Source organism: Sciurus carolinensis, chromosome 2, assembly GCF_902686445.1.
Source record: "Sciurus carolinensis chromosome 2, mSciCar1.2, whole genome shotgun sequence".
Classification (NCBI taxonomy): domain Eukaryota; kingdom Metazoa; phylum Chordata; class Mammalia; order Rodentia; family Sciuridae; genus Sciurus; species Sciurus carolinensis.
The window spans coordinates 20,569,371-20,583,491 of NC_062214.1; the positions used below are offsets into that span (position 1 = coordinate 20,569,371).

General features: G+C 42.4%; 1 protein-coding gene and 1 non-coding gene across 2 annotated transcripts in view; both read right to left on the reverse strand.

The window, feature by feature from the left end:
• The window catches only part of Ctnnbl1 (catenin beta like 1), a 152,204-nt gene that overhangs the window by 112,529 nt on the left and 25,554 nt on the right, over positions 1 to 14,121 (reverse strand). Inside the window, exons 2-3 of the mRNA XM_047541054.1 lie at positions 10,081 to 10,269; positions 6,035 to 6,141 (exon numbers count right to left, since the gene is read on the reverse strand). Of these exons, the coding sequence (XP_047397010.1) occupies positions 6,035 to 6,141; positions 10,081 to 10,269 (296 nt within the window). The remainder of the gene's footprint in view (positions 1 to 6,034; positions 6,142 to 10,080; positions 10,270 to 14,121) is intronic.
• Positions 78 to 152, reverse strand: Trnae-cuc (transfer RNA glutamic acid (anticodon CUC)). Its single transcript has one exon. It is a non-coding gene; the product is annotated as a tRNA-Glu (tRNA).

The following is a 14,121-nucleotide window of genomic DNA, read 5'->3' on the forward strand; positions in this document are numbered from 1 at the left end:
CCCATACATTTGAAAACATGCCATCTATCACACATTAAATTTTGTTTTTTTGGTTTTGTTTTGTTTTATTTTGTTTTTGCAGGGCTGGGGATTGAACCCAGGGCCTTGTGCTTGAGAGGCAAGCACTCTGCCAACTGAGCTATATTCCCAGCCCTCACATTAAATTTTAATGCATATTTTAATCTGTTTTTTGGACTTTTCACTCCACATCACTAGTTTATCTGCTAATTTCTAAGCCAGGATGCACCTCCAGGTGGTTATAGCTTTACAGTATGTTTAATGTCTGTTATTGCAAAACACTCCCTTGTTAATCTTTTTCAGTGCTTCCTTGTCTACTCTCACCTGTTTATTCTTCAAAGTAAATATCATAATTTTTAAAATGAAAATTCTCCCCCAATACCATCTTTTTTTTAAAAAAAAAAAAAAGAAGACTCCTTCCTTTGTGCTTGCAAATAGATTACTTTTTAAGATCACTATTCCCCATCACCTGAAGAGTGTAAGCCAAGTCAAAATCATGAATCAGAAGTACTCGTGCAAAGGTGGGGGGTGTAACTTAGTGGTAGAGTGTTTGCCTTCCATGTATGAGGCCAGGGTTCCATCCCCAGAACTGCAAAAACAAACAAAGGCTGTTGCAGAAGGATTCATATTTCAGGGCAGCAAAACAGCATAATCTCTGAACCCAATGGCTTACCAAGCTTCTAAGGCTCATTTGTCTTAGATGTTACTTCAAAAAAAATACTTCAAATAATAACTTGACCAAAGAATTTTTATAGTCCATCCAGAAGAACTGGTGAAGGAGACTGAGCACTAGAAAGCAATAAACAAAACTGCGCAGAGTACCAAGACAAGACTTGGGGATCTGCATGGGAATCAGGAAATGAGTGTCAGACTCAGGGGGAAGCCTCCAAAGGAGTCCTGTAGGGCTCTGCCCTCAGGTCTCTTTAGATCAACGATTTTGTTTTATTTTTACTCTTTGATCAGTGATTTGGGTGAACATACTGAGAAGACACACTTAACAAATGTCATACTAACAAAAGTTTAAAAAGACAGTGATCACCGCAGCTGACAGAATCAACTCCAAAGTTCCTGACAGGTAATAATGATGTGCCAAATCTAACTGGGGAAAAATTACCTGGGATCCATGAAGAAAGCTGCAATGAACCAAAAAGTCAAGCATAAATATATGCGGTAGGACATGTGCAGTTTCACAAGAGCACAAGTGTAGAAAACACTTGATGGTTTTAGCCAACTGTAACTGCAATACAAAGTAGAAGATGAGAAGGTTCTGCCAGGACAGGGCCTACTTTGTACTCATCTCTGGCCCCCAGCACCCGCCATACTTGCTGGTCCACCAGGAAACTTAGCAGGTGCCTGCCAAAGGAAGGAGCAAAGGAAAGCAGTGACCACAAATGCTACTGTGGTTTTAGGGTGCTTAAAAGACAAAGGTTCTCGTGCTAGTCAGACAACCCTGAAAGTTTGTGACATCTGTCCTAGGAACCATAACTTGGGGAGGATATGGAAACTAACTCTGGGAGCAACCAAGATTGCAAATAGTTTAGATATCCTCTCAAATTTGTTGAAATTCTTTCTCATTCTTAGTTGAAATCTTGAGTCAGAACTGCCAAATGATGGAATAGGTTTCTTTGAAACCTAGATCCTTGCCACTCAGAGTAGTTTAAAAAAAAAGGAAATATTAAAACACACACACACCAAGACCTAAATGGTTTCTTCCAACTTTGTAATTCTTCTTTCAAATATATGGTATTAACCCAATGTTTTTAAGTTTAAAAAGTCATAAAATGATCAAAACAAAATAAAGCAGCAGAAACAAAATTGGAAAACATCACAAAACTACTACTGGGTTCAGTGTTACGTAGGCAACAAGATATGGCAGTAAATGCCTGGACTTGTGAATAAGACTCACCGGGGTCATTCTCCCAGCCACACTATTTACTGGCTGTGTGACCCTGAGCAGTGTCAACAAGTATTTCAGGCACGTACTAGGTGCCAGTCACTATTCAAGGTACTGAGAACACAACAGGTAGCAAGGTAATCCCAGTTTTTGGCTTCATCAAGCCCCCAGACTAGCACGAATATAACAATCTATTACAATTAATTGTAAGGACACCAGTACTGCCAGGAGAAGTGCCACTGGAACACAGAACACGTGGTCCCTACCTGGTCAAGGAAGACAAACCGTTAACCACTTATCTCTAAACCCCGATTTCCTTATTTTCATAGCTGAATTACAGTGAGAATTAAAAGATACTATATTTAAAGTGCCTAATCATATTATTTTTGTCACAGAGTAGGTGCCAAATAAATCTGTGTACCCTCAAGTTGGCCATGCTGTGCCAAAGACAATTTTCTTCTGTTTTGCTGACAAAGTACAGCCTACTCGTTTAAAGCACAGACTACTATTTGCAGAGAGCCGTCTAGGGATTCGGCGTACATGACTTGGCGCACTTTCTGCAATATAGGACTCCTAGCTGGGTAAGGACCAAGCGAGAAGCCACAGAAAGCAATAGAGCAACATATTTAAACAGTAAACCAGGACGAGAGGGGGTCATGGACTCCCTCTGACGTGACAGAATATTCTCCTAGCCTCCCCATGTACATTGGCTTCAGACAGGCAGGGATTCACCTTCAACCACAAGGGTGAACATTAGCAAAGTTCAGAAACACTGGACTAGAAATGCCACAGAAACCAATGAGGGCTACATCCAACCACACAAGAAGTGATCACGGTGGGGGAATGTGATGCCCTCTCCACCAAATTAAAGCAGCAATTGTCTTGGTGTGGTCCTGGGACACCAGGATGCAGAGAGCAGGGAGCTGAAGGTCCTTCCAGGAGTTCAATCGAAACTACTTTATAGTAATTCTCTTACTTGCCTTTGTCACTCTTATTCTCTTGAGGGTGTACACTTGGGTTTTCCAGGCAATTACACAATATCCTGATGGCTAATGGCATATGTGCTTGTATGTTCTTCTGTTTTCTAGAATTTTCTAAGAAAAGCACTTTGGGGTACTCAATAATTTAAAGGGCCTGAGACCAAAAAGCTTGAGAATCACTACCCTAGATAACTGTGACCCTGCAGAAATGTAGAGAAGAACAATGAAAGGACTTACTAGGGAAACAGCACACGCTACTCCAGTGATATTTGGGAGAAGGATCGCACAGTGCAAAGCAGGGGCTGTGGAAGAATTGTCAATTGAATCTAAAATGAGTCAAATGAAGAGGCGTTTGGGGTATGCAATCAAAATGACAACTGCATATATGGGAAAATAAATTTGGATGTTCCTGATCTCATTTGGAAAGTTTCATTCAAGTATGCTCTAGCAATTTTCATCTTAATTGCACTTCGCCAGTCTGGAGAATTACAAAAGGCACCACACCAGTAAGAATTCGAGAACTCAAAGTTAAAACACCATACAGTTTCCTAACTGCTTTTTGACATGACAAAAATTTCAATTTTATGCATAATTTCAATTTTCACACATTCAGATTTTAAAACTAAAATAGTATATAAATTTTGTCTGAATAGAAAACATTGTTAATTTTTTTAAAAAAATTTTCTCAAAAATGGCTTATGAATGGTAACACAGCAGTGCTAAGGTGACCATAACCTAGAGACACTCACTATTCTGCACTGCCAAGGTATCTACCAAAGGCAGTACTGGTATTCCAAGAAGTACACTGGATTTCTTACATTTCCAGTGATATCGATCTACAGCATAGCTTCTTCTTAATGGGCCCTTAGGTTCCGAGTGATGGGGATGCAATGAAGACGGCACGGACCACACCAGAGCCTCATGTTTACCAAGCCCCCAAGCATGGCAAGTCCTGCGCTGGCACTATGGAGGCAAACAGAGACAGGAGGAGTATCTAGAGGAAGAACCTCAGCCAGGAATCGCTGACTAGAGAAATAACAATAAAACAAAATGGCAAAGGTGTTAAAGACCGATCATAGCTACTGTGCATAAGAATGCAAGGAGAGATGCTGCTGGAGGAAAAATAAAAAGATACAGTGGAAAACCTCACAGTAGCTATGGAAGCTGAAAATGTACATCCTTCAATCTGGGAATTCAACATTAAGGTAGCTACCCTATAAAAACCCACATACAAAGAGACAAATGTACAAGAAAATTCACTCCAGCACTATTCATATAAGCCAATAATTAAGATAACCAAATGTCCACCTATCAGAAAATAATTAAATAAATCCTGGTATTTCCCAACCATGAAATATTATGCACTAGTTAAAACAAAAGGTATGTATGAGGTAACTAACATGAAAACAATTTGTTATGTGACTTCAAACATCAAGGTACAAATTATGTAAAGTATGATTTATGTGGAAAAAAAATTTGAGAATTTCCTGAGTATACAGAAAATAATCTGAAGTGATAGTCATGAACTGTTCACAGGGTTACATCTAGGTAGGGGAATGAAAAGGGAGCCACTACAGTGAAGAACTTTCTTTTTTCTTCTACTTATGCACTGTTGGTATTTTTTATGATGACAATCTATTTGTACATTACTTGTGTAATTAAACACACACACACACACACACACACACGTGCTCCCATATAGTGAAGGTCAGCACAAAACCTGACAGGACGCTGGTGCGGGAAGCAGAGCTCTGATCTACTACTAGAGTCCAAGAGCGCGGTGGTCCTTGGTCTGGTACCCAGGTTCTCCCTCCTCTGCCTCCGGGCAGGGTGGACCACACTGGCCTCATCCTGTTCGGTCTGACACCTGGGTGCTATGCCTTTACACAGTCAGCATACCTTTTTGGGCTCTCTTCTGCGTAACATAACCAAAATCATTCTTTAAAGCCAGCTCATATACCATCTTTTCTGTGAAATCCTCAATAGCCTGGAAATTGGAGTTTACTGTCTCTTCCCCTATACTCCCAGAGCTCTCTATGTATTATCTTTTTAAAAGTAAATATTACCTTCTACCTCGCACTGGTAGTCAGTCTCCCTAGTAACCTACAATCCTGAGCGCAAAGACCATACTATTCAACTCTTAATTGCCTACAGGATTTGAGCATATTAAGATTCACTGAAATTGTGTATCTGGGAAGAGAGAAAGACAGGGGGGAAAGAGATTTAGAACATTAAAATCTGAATAATTATGAAAAACCTTTTAATTAGGATTCAAGACTGATCAAAAGACATTGTCATTGCACTTCACAGTGATAATCGTATTAGGGTATTTCATGAGCATCTACCATGTGCAGGTACTAAGCTGAATGTTTACAATCATTTTCACTTCATCTTCACAACTCCAAGCAGAAGCTATTATTTCCTTACGCTGATGAAACAGCTGAAGCTAAAAAAGCGCAATAACTTATTTAAGGTCATCTGGGAGTCATGTCTGTATTTGTCTAACCCCAAAGCTTTTGACATTTCTCAGCAGTAAAGCTCTCACTACTGGAAGCCATAAGAATGATGCAGGGAAGAATCAACATAGCGGCCTGATCTTCAGAAGGGCCTGCTTGCAAGGCTGCCCCCAAGGCTGGCAGCTGGGAGTCTGGCTTTTGAAATGTTCCCTAAGTAATAAGGTTGTTTTGCCAGCCTGGGGCACTGAACAGCTGCTTTCCTTCTGGGAGTCTGGAATTTTGGTAGTTGTTCCTGCCAGAGAATGCTTACATAACCAATCTTAATTAAAAACGCTGGACTTGGAGTCTCAAATGGGCTTCCCAGGATAGAAACGCTGCACACATGTTGAGGCAAGTCACTGCTGGAAAAGGGAGTGTGTCTGACTAACCCTCTCCCAGGGGAAGAAGCCTTCATGTGAACTTCTCCAGACTCTGCCTGTTGGATTCTCTGTGGCTATAACAAACCACAGCTCTGAAAAACACTGACTTCGAGTCCTGTGGGTCCTATTAGTGATTTCCCAAATATGGGGGTCATCCTGGGATTCCTGATGCAAATCACAAAAGCCAAGGCAAACAAACAAACAAACACAAAATCAGCAAACAGAACACTGCAGAGGATAAAGGGCATCAGCAAAACAGAGCCTTACTTCTCTGGATTGTCTGGAAACTTGATCCGCAACTCTTGATTTTTATACGATCTCTTTTCAAATGTGAGGATCATTTTCTTCACTGAACTTTCATCCAGTGGTTCCTCCTGGTACAAAGAGACCAACACAACAACTTCAGTACACAAGAATTTCATGTTACTCTTATCACTTTCCTGTGGCTCTGATGCTCCACCTCAGTCTGCCTTTGGCCCTTCTGGGTCTGATGGACAGTACACATTTTTTCTCCCCCATGAGAATCATGGATAAGGGATCACATCAGACGTATCCTCTGGGTGTCTCACATAATGCCCAGTATCTACAATGCAAGGAATTCAGATTAAGGCACGAAAAGACTCATTCAACAAATATTTCTTGAGCGTACTATATGGCACAGAGTAAGCAATAACACTAGATATTATTTAACATTTATCTTGTTCTTTTTCTTTGTTGTGTAGGTAAGATAAGATTCAGAAGTATAAAAGAAGTTGTTTAAGACCAAGCCCGGAGACAGTGACAGTGGCTTGTAATCTTCTGCCCACACCAGAACAAGTCCATTCTACTGCCTGTTGTTTTTGTTTTTGGAACTGGGGATTGAACCCTGGGGTTTTTGACCACTGAGCTACAGGCCTAGTCCTTTTTTATTTTTTAATTGGAGACAGAATCTCACTAAATTGCTGAAGCTGGCCTTGAACTTGCAACTTTCTTGCCTCAGTCTTCTGAGTTACTAGGATTACAGGGATGTGTCACCATGCTTGGCCAACTGCCTATTTTGTTGTTGTTGTTGTTTGTTTGTTTTAGTTTTTTTGTTGTTTGGTTGGTTGATTTTTTTGAGAGGGTCTCACAGAGTTGCTTAGCACCTGCTTTTGCTTAGCCTCCTTAGCCGATGGGATTACACGGTGTGCCACCATGCAAGCTCCACCACCTGTTTTTGCAGGACCCATAGCAAAGAATGATTAATTAGCTACAGACACTGTGTTACATTTCTCACATGTTACTGTGTCTGGTCTTCACTAGCTGCTGAGATGGGAGTCAGATAAGTTCTTGGAATCCTGACACAGTATCAAGAATTTAGTAGACCATATAAAATTATCTTACTTCATATTCTGCAATAATACCTACAAAGGTAAATAAAATGAATATTTGAAAACTGAATAACTCCCATTCCCCCCAAAAAAATTACACCACAATTTCAGAGCTGTTTTCTCTTCGGTGTACTTTCCAGTGTAAATGAATGTTCTGCAATGCACCTTGCCTCTCTGACACACACCCAACTCCCCGCTTCAGAGCTCTGTAGTCGCTGACCATAATTCACACCTCAAAGCAATGAAAGAAACCTGCTGTTAGGAGAACCTGAAATAGATACCTCTGGAAAGCACTGAATTATCCCATAATTTTATAAGTACCCTGAAAATATTAGCTATTATTTTATCAGTAAGTCTCAATTTTCATATATCAGGTTTTAAGTGGGAAATACCTAAACATTCACTTTGGTTTCTTAGGTCGTGTCAAGGACTCCTGATCCTGAGGTACTCCTTTGGACCTTCTCTTCTCCCCAGGGTCGACAGTTCCCAGACAGACTCCCTGACAGGGTGGCAAGTGAGGCCACGGCTCTGGCACAGCCAGGCCTGGCAGCCTCGCTTCATCACTTGTCACGTGGCAACACGACTCTGCTGAATCATCCTCGAACCCGCACCAAGACCGAACAGTCCCACCTCGCGAGTCTGAACTCGTCCACCGGCACCTTCACGTTGCCCGTACAAGAATGGTCTGGCAAGATCTGGCCCAGAGGACCTCTCCAGCCCACACCAGAGCAACACCAGTTGCTGGCCCATGTCCCCTGGTTCACAGCAGCTTCTCAAGTACCTGGGACAAAGGAGTTACCCAGTAAAGGTACACTGAAGGAGGACGGGAGGCAGGAAGGGCTGAAAGAAAACATTTCCCATGTTGTTCAAGGTCACAGAGATGACCTACAGAAATTATGCACAGAAAACTGTTTGGTAAACCACACTGATGTGAGCTGTTACTGGGCTCAGTGTACCCAACAGACCACTAGGGTTTAACACAATAATCAAAATTTCTGGGAGGTTTCCAAGCAAACTCAATAGCCACTGCTTTTCTTTCCCTATGCTAACATCTTGCCCACCCTGTGGAAAAACTATATCCATGTCTATGCAGCTCTTCTGGGATTTCCAACACCAGCCTCTCCAGGGTTTGGCCTTCCCTCCTTTAATTTCTCTCCAACTCTGGGGGAAAACTGAATTATCAGTCTTAGTCATCGGCCACAGCAGTATCTCCAATAGCTCAATGTCAGAAACCGGAGGGAGATTTCAGAAAGATGAATGCTGGTGATGTAGCACAAAAAGGACAATGATATTTTACAAGTTCACGTGACTTTACAGGGGCAAGCATCACTTGTTTTTCATCAAATGGGGCTTTGGTGGCAGTAAGAAAATAACTCCTGGACCTGTAGCCTTCCATGTGTCATTTTTACAAAGCGATCTCTTTTTCCCTGTCCCTTAACAGAAGGCCTGGTCCCACATTACATTTCTGTCTCCCAGGCTAGAAACCACTTACCCATGACAGCTACTGTCCTAATCCTCCAGGACCAGCCTTGCCCTACACGGGAATTATACCTGCCAATTAACTGCTGCTGCAGGGCGAACAGATTGGGCAGTGCAGAGGAGGGAGGAGGGAGCACGCGTGCACACGCCGCCTGTGCAGGCCCTGGAGAGTCTGCTGTCCTCAGAGAGGAAACCGAGTTCACAGTCGTCTCCCACCACCCATTTCCAATGTGGCAGCATCTTTTAGGGGCGGATTCCCAAATTAGCACTGGTACAAATCCTAATGAAGAGAGAGCTATTGTCACAACACAGCAAAGACCTTTTTGGCATATGAATCAAAATTTTTTTTTTCTCAGACTCACACTCCAGCCTCATTTTTAAAATCCAAACTTAGCATCATGTCTTTGAGGGAAGTAGAAAACAGCTGGCTCTTAAGAATCTATTTCCATAATTCATAGTGAACAAAATGCCAGAGTGAAATAACATAGAAGTTAGTGCTTAGGATTTAAACAGACGCACAGGTAAGGTCATTTTGTTTTTAATCACTGATATTTTACCTCCGCTCTTCTCAGCTTCATTCATTTATTCATTCAATACATATTTATGAAGGGCCTACCAGAGCACGGTATTGTTCCGAGTGCCAGAGATACAGCTGGGAACAGCACAGAGCCGTCCCTGTGTTCATGGGAGGCTGAGGGGAGGACAACAAATGAATAAAATAAACAACTAAGAATTTTACACCCTGATGTGTGCTATGAAGACAACACACAAACCAGTGACAGAGAATGCGAGGATGGCTCGCAGGCTACCTCAGAGACAGGACAGACCTCTTGGAGGAAACACCTGACCTGAGACCTGAGTGGGAGGAAACCAGCCACGAAAAGCATTAGGGGAGGGGCATTCCAAGAAGGGACCCAGAGATAAAAGGCCTAGAGAAACTCCTGGGCCTAGGCGATCCCCCCACCTTGGCCTCCAACACGCACTGGGACTATAGGCCCATGTCACCACACCTGGCCCGAAGCTGCTAATCCCATGACACCCCTTGAACGTCACTACCTGTTATTTTGCTGATTCCTCTACCCTAAAAGTTCTTCTTCTTCTTCCACTTGCCTGATTGACAGAATTTGACTCCTTTCAAAGCCTACTGGCTACATTCAGAGCCGCGAGTGCTCCTGGGTGTCCTCAGAGCAGCCACCTAGGCAGCCTTCCCAGCCCTCTCCAGTCACACCAATGGCCTTCCTCTCTCTTCCCACTGGGCCGTCACTTAGCACATAATCTGGAATAATTTTTGAAACTCTATCTGTGATGTTCTTGCACTTTGCAAATGGCTTTCCAAACTCTATTTTCCCACTTAGCACTGACATCAACACCATGAAATAAGAATTGTTAACCCCATTGTACAGGAGAAGCAGAAAGCTCAGAGCACCGTTCGGCCCAGATGTACACAGGGCCAGCCATGGGCTCCCCCGGGCTCTGCTAGAGTACCTCCTCCTCCTCCTCCTCGCCCTCCCGGTCAATAATCTGGAGGAGCCTCTTCTTGTCGTCATCAGCTTCCTCCACCACAGCTGCTTCCTCCTCCCGATGGCGGCCGCGTTCCCGAGGACCAGCTTGTTTCCGACGTGTTTTCAGCTCCTCCTCCTCATCATCCCGGGGACGTTTTGTGCCCCTGTTGGGCTGAAAGAGAAAAGAAACAGGATGTTAGAGCAGAAGAGATGTAGACAGGCAAAGACGGCAAATACCCTAAACACTTCCCAGGATTTCCTGATAGGAAGAACTAAGCGTGCAGTGTCTCACAGAAGGGAGGAAAGCTCCAGGTGGCCATTTTTCAGATCCTTTATGACTCCATAAATACACCAGAACCGTGGCTTTCTCTTTCTTCTTTTTAACAGACTTTTTATATTGAATTTTAGCACTTCACAAGTTCCTGTGTATTCAGAAATCTCAAGGAATAAAGCCACCTTGAGATGGGGACAGTGGGTTAGATTCACTTACGAAAAGACAACCCACCCCTTAGAACATGGTTTTAACTTAAGTCTAAGGAAGATTATAAAGTCTTTTTAATAGTCACCCAGAAGTAGTTCAAATAAAATATTACAAATGTAACTTCCAAAGAACTATTATACTTCAAATTCTATTTTATACAAAAGTAGAAGGCAGTCAGAGGCCAGGCAACCCAAGCAGACATCTCAAACCAAGAAATATAAATGGCCAACAAATATACGAAAAAAATGCCGACTGTCACTGATTAGGGAAATGCAGATGAAGACCAAAAAGAGATATCACCTCATACCTGAATTGTTGGTGAGGATGTAAAGAAAAGGGAACGCCTATGCACTGCTTATAGGAATGTAAATTAATACAGCCATTATGGAGTTTCCTCAGGAAACTAAACTTAGAATTCCCATATGATCCAGCAATCCCTCTAGTCTGGATATATATCCAAAGGAAGTGAAAGCAATATGACAACAAGATATCTGCCCTTCCATGATCGCTGCAGCAAAACTCATAATAGCTAAGATACAGAAGCAGTCCAGATGTCCATCATCAAGTGAACAAAGAAATACACACACAGACAATGGAACAAAAAAAAGGAAATTCTGTTATCTGCAGCAACACAGATAAACCTCGAGGACAACATGCCAAGTAAAATAAGCCAGGCAGAGAAAGACAAATACCCCATGATCTCACCCACATGTGGAATCTAAAACAGTTGAATTCAGAAGTAGAGAGCAGAAAGATGGTTACCAAAGGTTGGGGGAGGGAGGAGATATTGGCCCAGGGTACAAAGCCTCAGCTAGGGGAAATTAGCCTTAGTGATCTATTGCACAGAATGGTGACTACAATACATAAAAACACACTGCATAGTTCAAAACTGCTAAAAAAAATTAAATAAAATAAAAGTAGCTTTCAAATGTTTTCTCCACACACACACACACAAAAAGGATGTAAGATGATGAATTAGTTAATTGGCCTGATTTAATCATTCCACATTATAAACATATATCAAAACATCAAATTGAGCCAAGTGTGGTGCATGTGTCTTAATTCCCAGGTACTCATGTGATTTAGGCAGGAGACTCACAAGTTCAAGAGCAGCCTCAGCAACTTAGCAAGACCCCCATCTCAAAATAAAAAATAAAAAGAGCTGGGGATGTGACTCAGTGCAGAGCACTAAGGCTGAATCCCAAGTGACACACACACACACACACACACACACACACACACACAGATCACATTCTACCCCATAACAATTACGGTCAATTAAAAATAAATAAATTTTAAATTAAAAATGTTAAAGAATTTGTATAAGGTCCAGAGGTCAGGTAGCATCATGGAAAACAGAAACAGTACTTCCTGACTTCTGCTCTGAGGCTGTTTCCAACACTCTGATAGGGCCTTATTTTGCCTTTGAACACAATCCATGAAGGAGTACTTACTGTTGCTTTCCACTATATTAGAATAAAACAGGGTGCTACTGAAACGGTTTCAGACTCAGGAAAAACACTTTACAGCAGACATCGAAGACCCAATGTCACCACTCGGCTCCACTTGTACTGGTGCGACTTGGGGCACGGTTCTACCCAAGCCTGAGTTTCCATAACTGCAAAGGGAGGTGATAACTCTCTTCCTTGAGGACTCTCGAAGGCTGTTTCTAAAGTAAAAGAACTCTAAATGATAAAAGTACCAAACAAATAGGTAAAAATTATCACTATGAGCTAATCCAAGCAATTCTGTCTTCCCCAACAAAACACTGGTCTCAGGCTCCTCTATGAGTTTCTCTTTACCTGATACAACTGCCCCCACCTACAGTGTGCTGTTGTGGTATGTCACCACTGAACAGAAGAAAATGCCGTCCTCACTGCCAGCCTGGTAAGGCGTTTACTAATAACGGATAAATTTCCATCACACACATCACACATTTCACCTTGTGACTACTATCCCTGAACTGCACTATGCTGGCAGTGGAAAGTCATTCCCTCTAATATTCGTGTGTCCTGCTGGTTCTACATACCAGGTGCTTTAGCAAGTCTGCACACATGACACTGCTTAGAGACAATTTAGTCTGTAGGATACCACCTGCTATTTTTCATTTTCTTCCGAGTCTCCATGGGATAGATTATAATCTCATATGAACTCTATTTCCTTAAATCCAAAAATCTAATACCATCAATACTACTCTACCCTAAAAAAGAAAAAGAGAAAAGAAATCAGCATGTCAGTAACTACAGTCTACTAGAAAAGGGAGGTGCTGGTTTCCATGTGAGAAGGGGAAGTGAAGGTAGCTTCATCCAGAAGGGGGGCAGGCCTCAAACTAGAAATCTGCAGCTCCCCAGCAGGTAAGAACTTCAGCCCCCTGGGAACATGAATTCTTTCAGGCTCATAAAACAAGCCCTGCTGCGATTCTGATTAGCAAGAGCCTGCCGCAGCAGCCAAAGCAAAGCTCCAGCTCCAGAGTTCTCCATGAAGAGGAGACTTCCGATTGTTCATCTCCAAGGACGGGGAGAAAAGGCAGTGGCCCACAATTAAGAGGAGACAGCTAAATAATGCCACCGTTACAAAATGCAAAACAGAAACAACATTGGCAATGTCTCTCTGGACCCTCTTCTGATCCACTTTAAAACAAGCATTGCAGAGGTCAGGGGAAGGATTTCACTTTTACTTCTAACAATTTTCACTGAAATAGCACTTTCCTTCTGCAGAACTTTAATCTCCATACATCTCTGGGGACCAGAAGTAGTTAACAGTTCTGTTTTATAAAGCAAGGAGACAGGATGTCTCAGACCTTCTCATAAATTCCTGCAAAGACAACTGGGTTCCTTCTTAAAGTTGAACCTGACCTCTGGAATATTTGCTCATCTACCATGATTCTAGGACCCTGACTGACACAGATCTGAGGGACTTACAAATACCCATAAACGAAGTTGCACCAGACTGTGGCTAAGTTAAAACAATTATTTGTCAATTCATTAATTTCACAAAGAAGTTATTAAAGCGTCATCATCAAGGCATCAGCTGGCCCAGGAGCAGTCCCAGGCTTACGGCTGGGTTGTGATCTAAATGGGGTCAAAGTACAGACAGGAATAGTGAAGATCATTAAGAATAGATTTCATAACCTTTATAAATAGTCTAAGCACAACATCCCTAAGAGCCGCCTTTAGGTCCAGCAATGTCCCCAGCCCTCCTCCCTCTCATGAAAACTCTGGCAGAGCAGGGCAGGACCCTCTCGGGCACTCTGATGTGGCTCTGGGGCCAGCACCGCTGCTCCTACCTCCCTCTCCCACGGTCTGTGAGCCATGAAAGGTCCTGGTGTACTTTATTTCAGTATCATTCTCTCCCATGGCAAAATTTAGAGAACTTTTGTTCTGTACTCTTCTTCTCAACCTTCAATTGTCTCTTTCTACAACTAACAATCCAAATAGAAAACCTTCTGCTCATTCCTCAGATTTCACCACTCTGAGTAACAAAGAATTCATTTCTTCCACAAATATCAAGTGCCAACTACATCGAAGGCACTGCTCTGGGTAC